The sequence below is a fragment of the Penicillium angulare genome (assembly GCF_028827245.1).
Source record: "Penicillium angulare strain IBT 27051 chromosome Unknown utg000005l_segment0_segment0, whole genome shotgun sequence".
NCBI classification, from domain to species: Eukaryota; Fungi; Ascomycota; class Eurotiomycetes; order Eurotiales; family Aspergillaceae; genus Penicillium; species Penicillium angulare.
This window is the reverse complement of record NW_026623164.1, coordinates 1,838,718-1,858,514: the sequence shown is the minus strand read 5'-3', so window position 1 is coordinate 1,858,514 and position 19,797 is coordinate 1,838,718. Positions and strand designations below refer to the sequence as shown.

Genomic DNA, 19,797 nt, shown 5'->3' with positions numbered 1-19,797 from the left:
CAGTTTATATTTAAATATTACTACATATATATATATATATATATATTAATATTCCAAAGGAAATATTAACGAATAATATATATTAATATTAGAACGGGTATATAACTTACCGAGGGTTCTAGCTCTGGTCCTCTTATATAAAGCATACAAACCATAGTTAGTATAAAATATATGAATACTTAGAAGTAGTAGACTTCCAAGGATTAGTTTCTATATAACTTTTATAAAAGAACTCTATCTAATATCAATATTCTTTATCTACCTAAGCCTTTGACGTCAACCTTAATAATATCTTATATTTCTAAAATTAAGAGTATTTAGAAATTGTACCTAGTTACTAGGGAGTAGTTTCTATACTCTAATCAGAATATATAGGAGATTAAGACCTAGATTAAGAGTCTTTAAATATAATTAGTTATAACTAATATATTATTAGTATAGAATAAAAAGGGTAGAATAAATAAACTATATATATAGATAGCTATAGTAAAAGTATATAATAGTAAGATATAATTAAGATTACCTTCTTTTTCTTCCTCTTCTACACCCTATTTATATCTATTTATTTTGTATTATATTTGTATTAATTTAAATATAATTATCTTTTTTATATATATTATCTCCCTAATACAAGATATTTATACCTATCTCTTTATAAGTATCTATATCAAAGTTGTAATTAGGGGCTTCTAATAATAGACTCAATATTCTAGCTCTTAAGATCTTCTATCGAGTCTTTAATACTAAGACGTGAAGATAGAGTTACTATAGATATTATACTATTCTATAAAAGGAATAAAGAGGCTAGTTTAAATACTTCGGGCTAGTTGCTGAAGCTACTTATTGTCTGTACACTCGGAAACATTATCTTCTAGATATTTCTATCTATCAGGACGAAGGACCATACAGAAGATTTCAAGATACAATTTAGTGTTATATATCTTGTTAAGTTAAATATAATCTTCCAGTCTGTGATCTGCCTTCTAGCTTGAATATAAGTATTGAAAAGACGAAAAGACTATAAGACAAAGGGGGACTTGCTGTCTTCTGAGATAGACACGGTGAAATGTGGCGTCGCGGTGATGACAAGAAGAGACAGCCGAAGAGACAGCCGAAGAGACAGCCGAAGAGACAGCCGAAGATACCACAGAAGAGCTCCCGGTGCTATGAGGACCTGAGAAGTAGCGTGGTATAATAGGATAAGCGGTTTTGCGAATTCTCTCACTCGGTTGTCGCACCGGTCGCAACGCGAAACTGTATATGAAAACGCATATGGCGGCATGGTCATTGGTAGACGCGTGGTATTAGTATAAACCAGTTCAATCGTTCCAGGGGCGGCAAGAGGAGAAACCATTAGCAAGGAAGCAACAGAAGAAGCAAGGTGGTCGAGTTGTGCGATGGTGATGCTGGAAGGCCGACCGAGCGTGGCAGATGAGAGGGAAACTGGAATGAGCGCCTCAGGCCTCCAGAAAGTGCTTATATTCGAACTCTTACCCCAGCTCTTTCGGCCAGCCGAATCGAGTTATATTCACCATCAAAGGCTGTCGATCAGGAGATTTTGACTCTCTTGTTTTTTCCTGCACCTGTTCTCTCTATTTGCTTCATGAGATTTCGCTCCCTCCCAATTGTAGATACGCAGGCTTGTAAGCCAGATCCATAAGCTACATTTTCCATCATGAGTTTAAGCTGTCGCGTCAACGCTAGCTTGCAGTCACGTGGCGGTTGGCATAAAGGCTTCATGCTCATGCTGCTTAATCCCCCTTGTCGCAGCAGGAAGCTCTGCGACGATGGCATGTTTGATGTATGAAAAGTAAGGCGGGAAATCCAACCCCATCGTAAAAATTGACCTAACTGTTGATGATCGTCGAGGATGAGAACTTTCATGCAGGGCTCCGTCAGCCGTAGATCTTCGTAACATGCAGCCTTAAAAATGGGGACCGGGCGCTAGTCCTGATGTGGGTTCTGATCCTGTATCCTGATTGGTCAATTGCGACGATCACCTGCAGGCACGTGTGGGTCCTCCCGCAGTTGCCTGATATCTCGTCCAGACAATCGTCCCATACAAATTTGTATACAATCCTCGTTGCTGCTGCCTCAACTCCTCTCCAACAGCTCATTCGGATCACCCCCCATCCGATTGGTTAAACGAAGCGAGACTAGTGATCTACCGGTCCCCCATGACCGCCCTGGACGTCTATAAGACCCCCTTCTCCTCTCTCCGTTTTCCTTTTTCTTTTTCCCTCCTCCTCTCCCCAAATTCCCCCGGCTTTTTTCTCGTCCTCACGCTGCCAGGACCCGCTGCCACTTTTTTTCTTTCTTTTTCTTCTTCTCTCATAGGCCTTCACTCTTGTCATGAACTTCTTCAAAATGTTTTTTTTTCCTCGTCATGTTTTTCGTTTTTTTTGTTTGTCGTGCTGATATCCTTCAGGATGCCCTCTCCTCCTGCTTGCCTCAACTTCATGGCTGCCAAACCATATGACTTCCGTCCACAGGACATAACTCAACTACATGCCTTCCTCACTATGGTTTGTCCCTTTGTCCCTTTTTGCCTGCTTGCCTTACTGACATCCATGCTGCCTTGTTGACATGACCACATGACTTCAACTTGCCTTGATCACATGTCCTTCAACCTCATGGCTGTGATCACAATGGTACTTCCTTTTTTTCTTCTCTTGTTGTCTTGCTGACTTGACTTGACAGATCTTCCACTGCATCAGCCAATGATCCTTCATCTTCATCTTCATCTTCAAACTTCTTGTCTTTTCTCTTGACCTCTTGCTCGTGCACTTGCTGGCCTACCTGCCTATGCACTGACGCCTCTTTTGACCTGTCCTTCGACTTGCCTGCCTGCTGGTGGGTCTACAATTTCTCAACTGGTATGACTGCCCTGCCTACTTCTTCTTGAACTTTTCTTCTGACTTGTCTTTTCTTCAGGCCGTCTTCCAACTCTTCATCCAACTCTTCATACAACTCTTCATCCAACTCTTCATCCAACTCTTCATCCAACTCTTCATCCAACAACCCTCCACCCAAATCTTCTTTCAACTTGTCTTTCAACTTGTCCTCCTGCTGGCCTACCTGTCCATGCACTATACATCCTTCGACTTGTCCCTTGACTTGTCTTCTTACCCAGCCTTCATCCTTTTATGGATTGGTCAGTCACCTTGTTCTTCTTGATCATACAGTCTCTAATAAGTCTTACAGATTCCTGTTTCCATTCATGCCTCAACTTTCATGTATCTACTCTACTCTGCCCTGCATCGTCTATATGCAACCCCGCTGGCTCGTCTTCAGTCTCAGTTCTTTGAACTCTCACAGCCATCCACGGATCTTTCTTCCATCCTTGACTCGAATGTTCCTGAGCCAATACCCGCAGCTTGCTGTAGTTGGTGGCGGCAATGATGGTCCTGCTTGTCCTGACTCTGGACTATCAACAACATCTGCCGACGCCTGTTCCATACTCTCGACTCGATGTTCTGTTAGCGATTACATGTCTAGGAATTTCTTGGCTCAACTGGTGCAACTTGCATGTCTAGTTCCTGAACTTTGTTCGTGGTTGACTGGTGTATTTTGCATGTCTAGTTGCCTTGATGAAACCTGGTGTGATCTGCCACGATCAGTTCTGCTTGTCTTGGCTCTTTGGTCTTGTCCTCTTGACAGCTCTAGATTTGATAGAATCCCTCTGGTTATGGTTTGTTGGGTTTTCATTTTGCTGTTTCCGCATTCTTGCTATGGGAAGTGGCTTCTTCAAAACTTTGTATCATCTTTCTGTTTTGTACATACTGTTGGGTCTTCTTCATCTCACAAACGTCAATTGATATCCTGCCGTCAACACCTCTTCTTTTCTTCAGTAAACTATAAACTTATATATAAAGCAGATCAAACTTAAGCTTGTCTTGTTTTCTTCTGTTGTCTTACAAGCCCCAACAATAATTCCGAATCAAGTTTCAGTATCTTAGTGTTTTTCAATAGGCATGACTGTCTGCAACAGTTTTGTGTTTTCTCTTTTTCTTTCATTGTAAATCCAAAAACCTTTGCAGACTTGGTGGTTAATTACCTTGTGTGATCGGCCTTCACGGTCGGGGGGCCAAGATGCATCCATGAGATCTGGAAGTTCGGTTAAACAGTAGCAAGTGTTATATTACTGTGGTAGTAAATACTCCAGCTTGCTTGCAGCCATTTCTCGTGTTGGAGATATGAAGAACAACGAGTATGAAATCAGAACTTTGAAAAAAGAATGCATCTCGGTCGCGCTTCGTATGTTAGTCGCGAGGGGAATAACAGTGAGGATAATTGAGACACAGAGTAAATGGAGCTCTTCCCGATCGCTTTCCTAGGGGTACAGATTGGCAAGTGAACCTTCCGAGGGTGCCACATGGTGAATTCTGATCCGAGCAGCCAATGGTACAGTAATAATTATGGCCGCCCGAATCTTCGAGCAATCCAGACCGTAAGAGCGTGGATTGGGACACATGAAAATAGTTCCAAGATGCCAGAGCTTGAAGTTTGCAGTTTCCGTGAAGATTGATCGGACAAGCACAGTAGTGTATGTATCGTTTACAAGGCACAACTCAAGACTGCAGCTTAACTTGGTGCAGGTCTCTCAAATCTACGATCCGGTTGGCGCATTGAAAGTGGACACGGGAATTTGACATTCATCAACTCTGGATGGAGAGGAGAGATACCCAGACCGTGTTCTTGGACTTCGAAGGTCAATCGAATTTTATTCAGCTCAACAGCGGCCACCAGATTCGGAGGGCTGTTCTGTGAATGAGGCGCGAATGCTCTCCTCTTTCTGGTTAGAGCAATATTGGATTGAGGTATCGAACCCCCACAATAAAGGTGTTTCTGGGGTATGGATCATGGTCGATCAAATGGGGGTCAAGGAATCGACTATGCCTCTATACAGCCTACCTACTTCATTTTCCATTTCTCACTCTTCTTGCTAAGACTTGCCCTCTACCCCAGAGCCTTTTCACAATCACCTGCAATGACGACCTACAATATTTACAACGCCGACCGTGCAATTGATAATTCTTTCAACTCCAGCACTACTGTAACAAGACTTCAATGTGATGAGTTTGCTGTTGCTCACGACTGCTTCATGTTTATGAGATGGAAACACTCCCTGGAATTTCCCAAATCATTGCAGGAATCCCACATAATGATATCTCTCGACAAAGTAATAGCATAATTGACTTTGCAAGGTGTGTACATATATCTTCTCACCATACAGTCTGCCATAGTTAATATTCTCCAATAGATTCTTTGCGCAATCATGGAATAACAGCCACCAGCTAGACTCGAATGAAACAGCCACCCTGCTTAAAGAACTCCAATTGAATTTTGATCTTCTGATTCAACATCTCCCATCCCGCTTTCAAACAAACCTACTAAAAGTCCACAGAACCCTCCCATCCCTCTTCTCAAAATCTTTCCCCTGTTGTCTTGAATTGCAAAATCTGTTCTGGAGAACGTTTCGGGAAGAGGTGCATGGGTTTTTTAGTGCTGATTTGGGTTTGGTGGTCGCTGCGAGGATGGCGGGGGTTTTTTATCGGTATGGATTCAATTTTGATTTGCGGGGTGTTGTGAAGAGTGTGAGGCTGGAGGGGGATTCGATTCGGTATCTTGATGCTTTTTGTACTGCTAGTGAGTGGACTCCTAATAAAGACCAGACCTGGGCTTAGAACTGTGAGCACCTTTCCACAAATGTCACTAATTAATTGTTACATTTAACTAATTTCTTCCCCTAGTGAATCATATACCTTGTATGGACAGAGATCAATTCCGTTCGCGGTCGAACCTTGCAGCTGTCGTATTTTTGTTTTTGTTTTTCATCTTCCCTCTATCCTCCTGACTAGGCGGTCCTAAATCAATCATTATATCGGCTTCAAAATTTGAAATGTAATTGTCAATTGTTAAGGACGGTGTAGTTGGGTTTTCGGGTATCGTGCAGTAACCGCGGAGCACGAATTGCCTTTTTGGGATGAAACCCATCTACGTGCAGCTTGAAGTTTGGAGATACTCATGTACGCAGAGGTCAGGCTTTCAACCATCAAATGGCCGAATGGTGTAGTTGGTTATCACGTATCGTTAACATGTCACATGACATTCCTTACCGATAAGGTCCTCGGATCGAGCCCGGGTTTGGTCACTTTCTTTTTTTCTTTTTCAGGAACGTATAAATTTTCAACTATATTCTTATCACTTTCCCTATAGGAGAAAGTCACATCTTCTACTTTGGTTTAACTGCAACCCGAGGAAGATTGAGCACCTACTAGCGACACTTCTCGTACTTGCTCTTCATGTTATGAGGCCAATACTACTGGAAGGTAGTGTGCACAAATACTAGGATATTGCTATGGAGAGGGGAAGAATACTGGAGGGAATTTATTCACAGATATGTGGGCCTGTAGCTGTTCTGCCGCAGCCCGACGCTCCGGCTTCATGCTGCCATGGCACACCTCCCGCACCTTAGCCCGCAGGGCTCATAACACTTCAGTCCTCGACTTCAGGACTTCATGCCTTCCTTTCTTGATTTTAACCATTACTGTCAAGGACGTGCTCAATAGGGATCATTCCAAGTAGCAGCCTCTGCGACTAGGGCAAAATTTATACAACAGTCGTCAGAGTCAAGAAAAAAATAAAAAGTCGCCCGACCGGGGACTCGAACCCCGAACCTTAAGATTGCTCCTTCACCGAATGGTTAAAAGTCTCACGCGCTGACCAATTGTGCCAGCCGGGCTCCTTGTGGGGTAGCTCTCGAAACATAGCTACAACAATACGCTTTAATTTGTCAGACGTCTAAATGATTGATTTCCTGTTCCCCTTGTGTCTTCTTGACTGAATATAATTTTGGGCCTAAAACCTTGGAGTCAAATTCCCGGACATCGGATAAGAAGCAAGGATGTCACTTCCAAATAGCGTTCAGTCTTACTGGCACAAGCCTAGCCTTTGCGCGAATTTGAACAGATTAAAGTACCAGTAGGAAATCCTTGGGAATTACCTCCATGTATTTGTTAACTGTTTAAGTTCCGTGTTTGTGATCATATCCTTAAGTTTCCAAACCCTTTCGCGACTGTCGTAACTGCATCAGTATAATGGTTTTCCACAGTCGAACCAAATACGACGACGCGGTCAACATACACACGGCCACGCTCGAGGCAAAGACCAGGGAGGATCAAGTTTCAACATTCTCATGCGACTACTCATGACGCATACCCTGGTCTTCAGAAAGCTGAAGCTACGGCTCTGGTGTGGTCCAAACAAGCGCTATATATCACTTATGCCTGGTACGTTGCAAAGATTTGATTATTCCGTCATATGGATTATTACGGTAATTCCTTTGTCCAAGTTACAAGATATTACTGAACTAATATTAATCAATATGAACTCACAGGATCTGGGTGTGCTTCTTCGTTCTGTCAATGCAATCATCGATTAGCAACAACATGATTTACTACGCATACGCGAATTTCTGTTCCGCGCCTCGAACCTCCCAGGCTTACATCGTCTAGATCATGGTCGGCCGAGTCCCTCAACTTCCCATCGCAAAGTCACTGAACATATGTGGCCGAACAGAGGGGTTCCTGGTTTTCTTTTTGGCGGTTTTCATCCTAGGACTTATCGTCATTGCCGCTTGAAATGGCCCAAATGGGTTTGCTGCTGGCTACACCTTATACTGGATCGGGTATTCAGCCCTGAGTTTTATTCTATCTGTAATTGTCGCAGACACGTCTGGGCTGAAAAATCGAGCCTTTTTTTATGCATTCATCTGTACACCAACTTTTTGCACCGCTTTTGTCGGGCCTCTTATTGCTCAGCAATTTGTCTCTCACTCAACTTGGCGCTGGGCCAACGGCTGTTTTGAAATTATCAGCTTTGTGATTTTTGTGCCGCTCGCCGTTGTTTCAATTCTATCGGAGAAAGGCTGCGAAGCTAGGACTTTTTACGCACACCTCTACTAGTCGAACTACCGTCCAATCCATCGTCCAATATATTCATGAGTTTGATATTATCGGTGCTTTGATTCTTATGGCTGCTTTCATTCTCTTCCTTCTGCCTTTTAGTCTCAAGACTTATGGCTATACTGGATATTCCTCAGCGATTTTATCGCTAAGGTGGTTGTCGGACTACTGCTATTCCCGGTCTTCGCTCTATGGGAGGCCTACTTCGCCAGAATTGCATTCATCCGCTGGGAGCTGTTAAGGAAGCGCACAGTCCTTGGAGCTTGTGTCCTATCCGCCATTATCTTCTTTAACTACTACGTATGGGATCAATACTTTACTACTATGTACGAGTAGTGTAAAATTAGTGTACAACCTCAACACATCCAAGACAGGATACGTGACACAGATCTATGGTGTCGAATAAACAATCTGGGCCGGGCTCTTCGGTATCTGGATCTGCAAAACAAAATATTTCAAGAACGTCTGTCCCTTCTTCGGCGCATCACTCCTTCTCCTCGGCGCAGCTCTCATGATCTACTCCTGAGGCTCGCAAACCAGAATCGGATACTTAGTCATGTGCCAAATCTTCATCGCCCTCGGTGGTGAAACCCTTGTTATTGGCGACGAAATGGCGGTTATGGCGGCGGCCGACCGTGACGGTGTCCCATTGCTGATTGTCATGATCAGCCTGTCTTCAGGTATCGGTCGCTGCGTTGGCTACGGCGTTGCAATCCTCATTTATTCCAACACTTTCCCTCAAGCACTACTTCGGTCTCTTCCTGAGTCGGCACAGGCAGATTTCACCACCAATTACACTGGTGAATCAGCTGTTCAGACGATGTACCCTGTAGGCTCTGAGACTCAAAATGCCATCAACTATGCATGGGGCTATAGTCAGAGGTACGAGTGTATCACGGCAGCCTGTCTTCTTGTTCTTGCCTTCTCTGCAATTGCTTTATGGAAGAACTACAATGTCGACAGGAAACAGGTGAAGGGCACAGTTATCTAATCGGACTTACGGTCATTTTTGAGGTGCAGAGTGTTAGTCGTAACATTCAGGTTCCTGATGGTTGCGTTGAAAATGAGATGATGATTTAATGACACTAAAATGAAGCTAGTTGTATATTAAGAACCTTCAAACAACCAGTCTTAGTGCCTATGTATCCTTGATTAAGGATTTTAAACCGAAAAGTCCGCCTACGCCGCATTTATCATCGGCTAATAGCAAATAATAGTAGCTCTAATATCTGTTCGCCTCGTGTTCCAGTGTGCCCCCACTCTCATGCAGAATTGTGCCCAAAATCACGCAAATCCTTTCAGCTTTAGGCGTCCAGACTGGTACTTTGTGCTCTCCGAATCAAGTGTCTGATGGAGGCAACATGGGAGGAAAATGAAATCGTTCCGAACACTAACTGGACTTGAGATATTAATAATTCTGTTGCCTTGATTGTGTCAGAGGGATTTTTTAGGGCCGGGGGATTTGGGGGCGAGCCTGGCCAGGTGTATACCGACTTGTATACAGAGTTATGTACGGAGTGATGAATTACTACCCATATCAAAATTCGGAAGGAGAACCAAAAAACATGATAGTATTTGCCTCAAACATGCTCTCCCAGAGAAAAAAATACTGATAAAAATTTCTAACATCTTTTTGCTTTGGGCCTGTGACTTCGCCATCCCTTGCATTAGCCTCGTAGCCTCGTAGCCTCGTAGCCTCGTAGCCTCGCCACTAAGTCTGCCCATATTTCTTCTACACAAGCTAATTATGCAGGTAAGAAGTAGTAAGCCTGGGTCTCTCTACTTTCCACACTATTGCACACGAGTAGTGGGCTAAAGATACTAGAACGTATTGAAGAGGGGAGATAGGCCTGTATCGGAATACTAGTCAGGAAAACCCACAGCAAAACATCGATATCTTTCCCTGGTCCACGCTGGAAATCAGAGAAATCAGAATCGCAGAACGTGTTCAAAAGAGTGTAAGAAGTGTGTATTCTCTGTGTTCTCCCAAGAACTGATCGCAACGCGAGACTATATAAACCGGAAGAAACAAAAAGGGATAATAGCTCCGCGCCCGTAGGGTCATTCCTGATAGGGTGGAAGTTTTCCCCACTACAGTATGTAGTGCCGTTATACGCTGACAGGCTAACCACGACCCAGTCCTTCCGAGCCCCGGGGTTGATCGATCGAATTCAAAATCGTGAATCGTCCATATCTCACCGTTGGTACGGACCTTCTGATCTTAATCAACACAGATCCTTCTCTTACCTCCTTCATATCTGCTTGGCGGGTCTGAACAATCCCTTTAAAGAATAAAACCCAAAGAATTACTCAACCCTCCGAAATTATAATCAATATCCTCAAATACACTCTGCCTTGTTTTTGAGAACGTTTCAACTCGTATTGAAGTCTATAGTCTGATTCAGTTCTCAAAAGTCCGCCTTGGCTGTTCCAAGTACTACCTAGGGATGCAAACCCTGAACGTGGGACCCCATAATGCATGCGTCTTTCCATTTTGAGATTGGGTCCCTGTAGCGCGAATGCTCAAACCGGACTGAGAATAAGTTCTCAAGAGGCTCCACCGAATTTGGGTTTCTTTGCTGTTGCCCATTGCATTGAAATCCTCCATTGTGCCACCACTGTCCCGTTTGGGACTATCCAGCTTCCAGCTAGTACAGTCTATTGCATGCTGGAAGGCCATGCCAGCGCTAGGCTTTGCTAGGCCTAGTACGGGCAATGCCATGCCGATCGCTATCGGCTTGCCTAGGCATACATCCGAGCACTAATGCAAGGCCCACAGCTGCATGTTTGATATTTGTTGTTTGCCATACTAAGATGCAAGCTTCATCACAGTGAAAATTTCAATATCGACTGACTATGATGCAACGGTTTTACGAATGATTTGGAATAATGCTTTCTGCCATGTTTACTATGGTAGCCGGAATTATGTCATCCTCTAGTTCTTTATGTATTTAAATGGCATCCTTCCAATATCTTTGGAAGGACACAGTTCTCTATCATTACAATAGATTCACAGTCTTTCTTCTCACGCCACAGTGTTATCACTCTCCTCATTTTAGAAATCAACTTAGTCATCCCAGACGCTGGGAAAATCAATATAGAATGGCATCAAATCAGTCTGACTCTGCTCAGCTTAAAGCAGAGCCTCAATGCTCGGCAGCGGAACACCTTGATACCCCTGTTATTAATGATGCACAATATTCAAGTGATGTGGATCTTATGTCCCGGAGAATCTTGAATGTGTTTTTGACATATGCACTGAACAAATTTGAATATGCACCAAGCCATGTGGACGGTAGTGAAGAAGGCTTCCTCTCCGTGATAGGCCGATTCGTCGCCCAAGGTGCCCGAGTACAGGCTTGTCTTCCTGCATTTCCCTTCAAGTCAGCGAACAATGTCTACAAAGTCCTTGGGAGCTTGCCAGATAAAGCAGAGGAGCTGGCGCTTGAAAGACTGAACTTCCTTTGCCATTCTATAAAAGAATTCTATGCTCCAGGTGCCGAGATTGTGATTATATCGGACGGCATCACCTACAATGGTCAGTGATAAGTAACCCTTTCATCAGTGCTTTTGAGAATTACTGTTGCTCATTCTGACGACTTCGTGGTCAATTATAGACTTGTTATGCATTTCAGACAAGGAAACTTGGGAGTATGGTGAATCCCTACGAGCCATGGCCATAGAGAAGGGATTTAACAACATATTGTTTTCGCGAATTCGCGACCTCCTTGACATATCTCTTCCAGATAAAATGACTGAGATTGTCTATGTGGCTAACTGCACGAACTTCCGTCGATTGCTTTTGAATCAATATGGGAAGGTCAATCTCAACATTGACGAGGAAATCGCCAAAAATGCAGATACAAAGCTGACATATCTTGGCTATAAACGTTTTCTGGAGTCAGACCTGCAGCACATCTTCCCTCGAGGAAAGCGTCGCTCCGCTCACAGTTACAAGCGGGACTGCAAATACCTAGCAAAACAGATGCTTATAAGAGGATATGTACGTGTTGAAGTTGTTGTGCCCCATTTATGTCGTTCTGTTGCACGTGACAATAATGCCTCAGGCACCACTTTTATCCCCCATCCTTCTCTCTCCCTTCCTTACTTTCCCCTTTACGCGTCACCACCTTTGACTATTTATTTTTTATTTTTTATTTTTTATTTTTCACTTCATGATGCTCTTTACTCGGGACTCGAGAAGACCTCACGTCACGCTAGTATTTTAGGAAGCCTACCACTGACCTCAAGAAATAGGCTTTTGCTGGGGCTGTGAAACACGCCTTCCCACACCATCTGCGACTCTCAATCCACGAGTCTATCAGTGGTAACAAGATACCAATTAGTCTGCTGAATACGAAGACAGGCTACACCACCCCATGGCACTGTTCTGTTGCCCAACTTGCAGACGGGGTATGGGTGAGTGCCCCGATGGGCGCATTCAGCCAGGATGATCGATTGGAATTGGTTCATGTCAATGGAGCCCCTAGTCACTACAAAGAGAAAATCTCCAATGGTGGACATATTCTTGTCAGCGAGATGATGGAAAGCTATCTTCAGCCCGTCAAATCCATCAATGCCACTGCGTACATGAACAGTGCGTTCAACGATGCATCTTCACTTGCATGCTCTTCTAGCGAAGGTTCTGTAGCTTCATCCGAGGGCAAATTTTCTGACAGCTGTTTCACTACCCCTGAAATCTTAGCAACATCAGAAATCTTGTCTCCTCCGTCTAGTCTATAAATAGAGATACTCTCGAAGCCTGAAGCTACTATATCATCAACATTGGAGACAAAAAGTGGAGTATCAACTGATTATGGCAGAAGGCTTATCCCCCAGATAATGGATGACCTTGCTGCCTCCGAGCCTGAAAGGACCGTTTTTTCCCTTGCATCACCCTCAAATGGACTTCTTACACTCGGCCCAACTTCCGCACAGCAATTTACTAGAGCGGTGGATAAGACTGCTTAGTGGCTTCGTGATCAGGTTGGCACAGCCGACTCTATTCAGCCCATCGCTTACATTGGACCTCGTACGTCTTTACTTCCTACAAATAACCCCAATCTGGCTTTAGAATTCTTTTGCTGACGGCTCTCAATCTAGGTGATCTGAGACATGTGCTCTTAACATACGCGTGTGTTAAAGCTAGCCACTCGGTATGCTCGCAATAAAATCAACAATGCTCTCCGCTTGAACGCTTTTGATTAAGTTAACCCGAGCCATGGCATGGGCATCATGCTGTACGTTTCCATCCATAAAGAAATTCCTTATGAGCAAGTGTTTCAAAATCTTCAAGAAGGTCTGAACCGCACATTGAGAATGATAACAGCTCTCAGTGGAAAAATGATGTTTTGCTCAGAGTAGGAAATTGAATACACGAAAGGAGATCTTTTTGTGACAATTCCGCCACTTTCCAAAGCACACACTGTTAAAAATCCGTCTGGTATATAAGGATCTCTCTGATGTGCTTCTATCATTGGAGAAATTGAGAGAAGCAGGTTTCCCACCTTCTGTTGTCCCAGACGGCCTCGTTCTACTAGACGATCCGTTTCCAAGATTCCCCGCAGATATCGTGTCAGGCCAAGTAAACTTCATTTCCGTTGGTTGTGTTGTTGCTGTTGACTTAAATCACTGTTTTCTCGATGGTCTAGTCGTCGTGATTGCTCTTAAGGCTTGGGCAGACAATTGCAGATACCTTCAAGGTGATCAAGGAGCAACCTGTGTCTGATACCATCCACAGAGCTTTAACCACGCATTGCCGGAAATCATCCACGAGCAAGATGGCTCGCCCGGTCGAAGTAATTGACCCTGGGACATGGGGATATCTACCTTCCTCTTCATCTGATCATCACAAGAAGATTATGTAAGAATTTACCATTAATCATGATTACAAGATACATGCCATTTGGCCGCTCCCATGTGCTGGGCGTTGCCCCGAATCCACGATGTTCCTCATCACGCGCGAAAAGCCGGAGAAAATGAAGCAAGAGGTCGTCTCCGGTCCCGAAGCCAAGGGAGCCATCATTTTAACCAGCGACATTGTAAAAGCCTTCTTGTGGCGCGCTGCTATTCGAGTCCGACGAATAGTTGCCACGGAGATTCGGAAGCAGACATTCAAGCCAGATGAAGTTTCCATCCTCGAGCTGCCAACTGACGGCCGCCCATACTTCTCGCAGCTTTTGCCGAGACATACATTGGTAGTATGCTAATTCTCAATCGATCAACGATGCCTATCGAGACTCTTTGCTCCGATAACACAACAATTGGTTGTGTCGCGTACCTTCTTCGCGAATCTGCTCCGCGCCTCACGCCTTCAGTCGTCCATGATGCTCTGTCAATTCTGCAGTCCTTGCCAAATCATGAGCGAACTTCGACCGCGAACATGGGTCTTGAGCAGATGCATGCTATGATCTCCAATATGATGCTTTCCCCATCAAACGAGGCTTGCTTTGGCGAGTCCCTCTTCGCCAATGGGGGTTGCCCATAATCACTGAGACCACAAGTTGAGCGTGGTATTGGGCGGTTCAGATTCCTGATCATTCTGTCTACAAGTAATGATGGCGGGATTGAACTTCTCTTTGGTACACATCCGGAGGAACTGGAGATGTTCTTGGAAGACGAGGGATTCACGAAGTATGCTGAGCTTCTCCCTGGGCTCTGATGAGTACATAGTTTATTCTTTTCCTGGAATTGGGGGACTTTTGTAATATAAATCGATGCTAGTTTCAATTTTGCTTGATGTTATTTGATAGTTACATACGAATAAAATTTGTTCCTAGGGTCTAGAAGGAAGTCAATCTTCAAATGTTGTGTTATCAAAGATTGGAGAATCAGATTTCCGCACGACCGACGTTCTCAAGGCTAGGGCCTGATTTCGCGAGCTGGTTTCCAAAACACCATCGACAGAGACGGATATATATTATTCGTTGATGGTCAGCCAATACGCGATAAGATGGGAGGAACTCCCATCCATTTCGGAGCAATTCAAGAGAATTGGACGGCTTTCCAGCGTATGAGCGAGCTATATGATGAGAATGAGCTTTTAAGACCCGACAACGATGCTTGGAGTCCGCTCTTCTGGGCCCTTCTGAACCGCAGCGCACCCGTTGAAATTGTGCGGCATCTCATTGATCATGGAGAGGATATATAGATGACAGTCAAAGGCCCTAAGTCAGTAGAATGGTCTCCACTAAAACTAGGCAGGTATATCGGCATCTCTGATGAGGTTTTATCGCTGTTAATACCTGATCCCCTCACGCGGCTCATTGGAACTCAAACCGAGAAGGAAAAATGGGACAATGAAGCTCACATTTCCCGCAGAGCCGATGACAGGTTTGCATATTGTTTAAGTTGCCGTGTCGTCAGTCATCTACACCAGTTGCTTACTGCCTTCGGTGGTTGTTCTAAATTGCTGAGGTTGCCTCCAAGTACATTTATGGAATTTGTTTCAGTTGCAAAGAGATTGAATTATGTTTCAGATGCTACATGCCACGAAACACCTTTCATGAAAGCGTCAGTGAATACTCACGGCTTGAAACAGCCCCCGAGTTTGAATACGAAGACTTAAACGACAAAGACACAAATCATCCAGGAAGTGTATCAGGGGACGATAGCTTGCGGCCTGAGAGCCATGGTGATGATTTTGACGTTTTGCATGAAGATGGTCAAGGAAGAGATGAATGCATATCTTCATCAGATGAAAGCTCGTTTAATGAGTCTGAGGACCAGTCTTCTGATGACGATGTTGATGATTAGGCGATCGCATAGAATAACCGTTCAACTTGAGACATATGTAAGTTTTCTTGGTTCTGTCCGTGTGGATGTGTGATATCTGAAAATGATGAGGAAAGCGCGACGCGGAAATACAGCCAACCTGGTAGAAACTCTTGGTTCCCGATTCGTACGAATACATGAAAATATTTGAAGAGAACCTTGGGTCAAAAGAAGCTTCCCTCTTCTGATTGAGGAAATTATATTCCAGTCACTCGGAGACGGTCCTGGGGATTACTGTAATCTTCTTGGCAAGTCCAGCCATGCTTATTTTATTTAGAATGTTAAATTGGGCAATCGCAGTCTTTGTTCCAACCAGAGGCCATATCACTGATTCCTTTCCTCCTTTCCTGCGCTAGAGCAGGGCACCATAGGGGATATTTGTACCATAATCACGATTGACCTTTCTGGAGAAGGTGTTTCTCAACTCAATTCAGGATTGAATTTACATCCAAAAATACGATAATCTGTTAAGTCAATACCGAAAATGGCAGCTCTCAACGCCAGAAGTGGTTGCCTTTCCCCTCGTAACCTTAGGGGACGACTTCGTCCGGCAACCCCACTATTTTGCACCTTCATTAATTTGCACCCAACTAAACTCCTTAGTCATCATCAAACGGCTCGAGCTTTCGCCGGCTCTGATCTTTCTTTGAAGTTGGCACTCGTCCAACAATCATCGTCTGGGATACCCGTGACCCAAAACAACGCCGAAAATGGCACCCCTTTAGTGGTCGCATCCAGGCTGGAACTATCCCATAAGCTTGGATGGCTAGTGGCTGGCTATTAGATTGCCACCGCCACTCTGTACAGGAATCAGCTACCGTGACTACAGATAGCTGTGCCTCCTCGCCTAGTAAGAGAATGATTGTCACACCTGTACCTCAATTCAAGGTCTCGCTTCGACGAGGGATCAGGATAAATGATTTACACACGAAAATGCAGTACTGCCCCTTTCCATACAATTTCATATTCTGTACTATCTAATTTTGGCATTCCCATTTCAACTCTCTCCATTGGAGGGAATTTGCGGTCCGTCCGGGGTATTGGCGCGGGGTAGTGAATGTCCGGGGTAAAACTAGCCGAGCCCCCAACCCACGGATGAGATCACACCGAGCCGTGTCCGATTCTGGAATTCGTTAGGTTCTTTAAAGATCGATGATGTTTATCTTGAATCTTGTGGGTCCGATTGCACTCCACCGAGCATGGCATTCTACAGAGATGGAGAGATCAAGCATCATGAGCCTCCGACTTCACGTTTCCAGGCCGGCGTTCGAAGACATTCTTTTCTGAATATCTGCCCATCGCAGGGGTATTAGATCCCGAGCACAAAGCGCGGCGAACTAATAATTTGCGCTTATCCTCTCCCGGCTTCTCGGTATATTTTACATTTGTTCGCTTATTATGATAGGCCGAACGGAGTTGAGCGATGCCGACAGGGAATCAGGGGGTTTAGAGTTTAGAGTGCACAACAAGGGGAAAAGAAAGCTGGGATCGGGCACAGACATGGCTCGAGTCTCACACTAAATGAAAGAAGCAGGATTGTGGATCCAGAATAGGAAATTCTCCTGCGAATGGGACGCCACAGCTAAACGCTAACCACCATATCAGCAGACCCCGCAAAGAAACCCTTACATTTCCTTCCGACATGTACCTACTATCTCGTTAAGAGCCTATTGTAATCTAATAGCGCTGCTACCGTAGTGCTCAAAGGAATGGCCCTTATAGGGGGAGGAGATGTGGGGTTGAAGAGGCCAGGGTCCGGACCAAGCTTCACTCAATTAAGCTAAAATCAGGATTACAGTCACGAGCGCGTCGTCGGCGGTATAAAATTCCGTAATTCCCCAACCGTGCTGCCTCTCTTTCATTTCTCACCTCTCATCTCTCATTCACCCGCTTCTCTCAGAAATCGGCAACATGAATAGCGACATCAGTGAGAAACAGACCACTGCGGAGGAGGTCGAGGCGCAGCCTGGACCTATTTACGATGCTAGTGAGAAGGTCGACTATGACAGAGCTGGCGCCATCGAGGCAGAGGAGGCCGAGCATAATATGACTGTGCTCGAGGCTGTCAAGGCGTACCCCGCTGCCAGCTGGTGGGCATTCATTATGTCATTCACCATTGTCAGTAAGCTCTTACCTATGATATGAAGATCATTTCTCTAACGTTACGATAGATCATGGAGTCATACTGCGTTTTCTTAATGGGACAGTTCATCGCTACCGATCAATTCGCCCAGGACTTTGGTGTATACAGCGAAACACAAGGGACGAAGATTATCGCAGCTGCATGGCAGTCGGCATTCCAGTGCAGCGGGCCACTCGGTGCCTTTATCGGTGTATTCCTCGCAGGTCCCATTACCAGTTGGATTGGATATCGATGGGCAACCATTGGTGGTCTCATGTGTTTGAACCTCTTCATCTTGATCTTCTATTTCGGTACCAGCCAGGGGATGTTCTTCGCGTCCCAGATCCTGGAAGGTATTCCGTGGGGCATTTTCATCGCTAATGCACCCGCCTATTGTTCCGAAATTGTGCCAATGAGATTGAGAGCTCCAGCAACCCAGATGTTGCAGATGTTCTGGGCCATTGGATCGATCATCGTCGGCGGTATCACTTACCACTACCAATCCAGAAAGGACTCTTCAGCTTACAGGTTGGTCCATCCCCATAGATTGTATAAAAATGCACCATTCTAACAGAATTCTCAGGGTTCCCATTGCACTCCAGTGGATTTTTCCCACTCCCCTCGCTATCCTATTATTCTTTGCACCTGAATCGCCCTGGTGGCTCGTCCGAAAGGGCCGTCTGGCTGAGGCAGAGAAGTCTGTCAAGCGCCTTGGACGCGCGAGTGCAAATGATAATCCCGCTGACAAAGTTGCTATGATGCGTCGCACAATCGAGCTCGAGAAGAGCGAGAAGAAGCCCAGTCTCATTGAGCTGTGGAAGGGTACCGATCGCTACCGCACATTGATTGTGTGCGGTGTGTACGCATCTCAGAACCTGACGGGCAACCTGATTGCTAACCAAGCGGTTTACTTTTTCAAACGTGAGTCAACGCACTTTCTACAAGTCTATAGAAAACTAACACCATCTCAGAGGCCGGCATGGCGGACAACACCGCGTTTGCACTTGGTCTCATCACTTCAGCCCTCCAGTGGATCATGGTCATGCTCTCTTGGGTCCTCACCACTTACCTCGGCCGCCGAACCATCTATGTCTACGGTCAACTCATCAACTGTGCATTCTTGGTTGCCCTGGGTATTGCGGGCTCGGTTGGTATTAGTCATGCGTCTAGTAATGCGCAAGCATCGCTTGGTTTGATCGTGTCCGTCCTGTTCTGCTTGGGACCCGCCCCTGCCTCATGGGTCATTATCGGCGAGACGTCTTCCGTTCGCCTCCGACCTCTGACAACCGGTATTGGACGAGGTGCCTACTACCTGATCAATATTCCTTGCATCTTCCTTTCCAGCTACATGCTCAACACCGATAAGTGGAACTTGGGCGGTAAGAGTGGTTATGTCTGGGCTGGAACCGCCTTTATCTGCACTGCCATGTCCTGGTACTGGATTCCAGAGATGAAGCACCGATCCTTCCGTGAGATCGACATTCTGTTCAATCGTCGTGTTCAGGCTCGTAAGTGGGAGAAGACCGTCGTTGATATTCGCGATGATGAGTAGATGGAAATCGCTATTTGAGGAGGCCTGAGTGGCTCCGCTAGCCTATGGAAGAAGCAGCATTTGATCTAAGTGCCTAATACAGAACGTCTTTCGTTCCTTGTCTTTTCCTTTGCTTTATCTTTATCTTTCCCACCCCCGAGCAAGGGGCCAAGTATACCAAATTTGTAGAAACATACCAAGGCTGTCATTGGCCGCTTTTTCTGTGTGAACTTGTACATTGCTTGAGTTAATTAAACTAACATAAATATCTCTGGGATCGTAGGGGCCCATGCGCATAGTTGTTCGCCATACACAGGAACCACAACGCAACTCGATGTAAAAGACCTCTGGTGATAAATCAACATAATTTGGAAATACTTTTGATAATTCGCGGGTCTTTTTTT

The 19,797-nt window shown here is 45.0% G+C and overlaps 7 protein-coding genes across 7 annotated transcripts; 6 read left to right on the top strand and 1 right to left on the bottom strand.

Moving 5' to 3' along the window:
* Positions 1-2,643: 2,643 nt before the first annotated feature.
* Positions 2,644-3,218, bottom strand: N7478_008039 (uncharacterized protein; the record flags this gene model as incomplete). The annotated part of the gene is made up of 3 exons (XM_056924253.1): positions 2,644-2,859; positions 2,920-3,089; positions 3,203-3,218. The coding sequence occupies 3 exons, from the start codon at positions 3,216-3,218 to the stop codon at positions 2,644-2,646; spliced, it is 402 nt and encodes a 133-aa protein (XP_056776979.1).
* Positions 3,219-8,523: 5,305 nt separating this feature from the next.
* On the top strand, positions 8,524-8,958 carry N7478_008038 (Major facilitator coppper-regulated transporter crmC; the record flags this gene model as incomplete). The annotated part of the gene is made up of 1 exon (XM_056924252.1): positions 8,524-8,958. The coding sequence occupies one exon, from the start codon at positions 8,524-8,526 to the stop codon at positions 8,956-8,958; it is 435 nt and encodes a 144-aa protein (XP_056776978.1).
* Positions 8,959-11,069: 2,111 nt separating this feature from the next.
* N7478_008037 (isocyanide synthase family protein) lies at positions 11,070-12,710 on the top strand (the record flags this gene model as incomplete). The annotated part of the gene is made up of 3 exons (XM_056924251.1): positions 11,070-11,505; positions 11,585-11,970; positions 12,225-12,710. The coding sequence occupies 3 exons, from the start codon at positions 11,070-11,072 to the stop codon at positions 12,708-12,710; spliced, it is 1,308 nt and encodes a 435-aa protein (XP_056776977.1).
* Positions 12,711-13,912: 1,202 nt separating this feature from the next.
* N7478_008036 (Isocyanide synthase-NRPS hybrid crmA) lies at positions 13,913-14,454 on the top strand (the record flags this gene model as incomplete). Its single annotated transcript, XM_056924250.1, has 2 exons — positions 13,913-14,167; positions 14,206-14,454. 2 exons carry the CDS (start codon positions 13,913-13,915, stop codon positions 14,452-14,454), a joined length of 504 nt encoding a protein of 167 aa, XP_056776976.1.
* Positions 14,455-14,919: 465 nt separating this feature from the next.
* Positions 14,920-15,117, top strand: N7478_008035 (uncharacterized protein; the record flags this gene model as incomplete). The annotated part of the gene is made up of 1 exon (XM_056924249.1): positions 14,920-15,117. The coding sequence occupies one exon, from the start codon at positions 14,920-14,922 to the stop codon at positions 15,115-15,117; it is 198 nt and encodes a 65-aa protein (XP_056776975.1).
* Positions 15,118-15,452: 335 nt separating this feature from the next.
* N7478_008034 (uncharacterized protein) lies at positions 15,453-15,722 on the top strand (the record flags this gene model as incomplete). Its single annotated transcript, XM_056924248.1, has 1 exon — positions 15,453-15,722. The coding sequence occupies one exon, from the start codon at positions 15,453-15,455 to the stop codon at positions 15,720-15,722; it is 270 nt and encodes an 89-aa protein (XP_056776974.1).
* A 1,929-nt stretch (positions 15,723-17,651) lies between these two features.
* Positions 17,652-19,414, top strand: N7478_008033 (putative MFS maltose transporter; the record flags this gene model as incomplete). Its single annotated transcript, XM_056924247.1, has 4 exons — positions 17,652-17,858; positions 17,912-18,390; positions 18,446-18,783; positions 18,834-19,414. 4 exons carry the CDS (start codon positions 17,652-17,654, stop codon positions 19,412-19,414), a joined length of 1,605 nt encoding a protein of 534 aa, XP_056776973.1.
* Between the last annotated feature and the right edge of the window lie 383 nt (positions 19,415-19,797).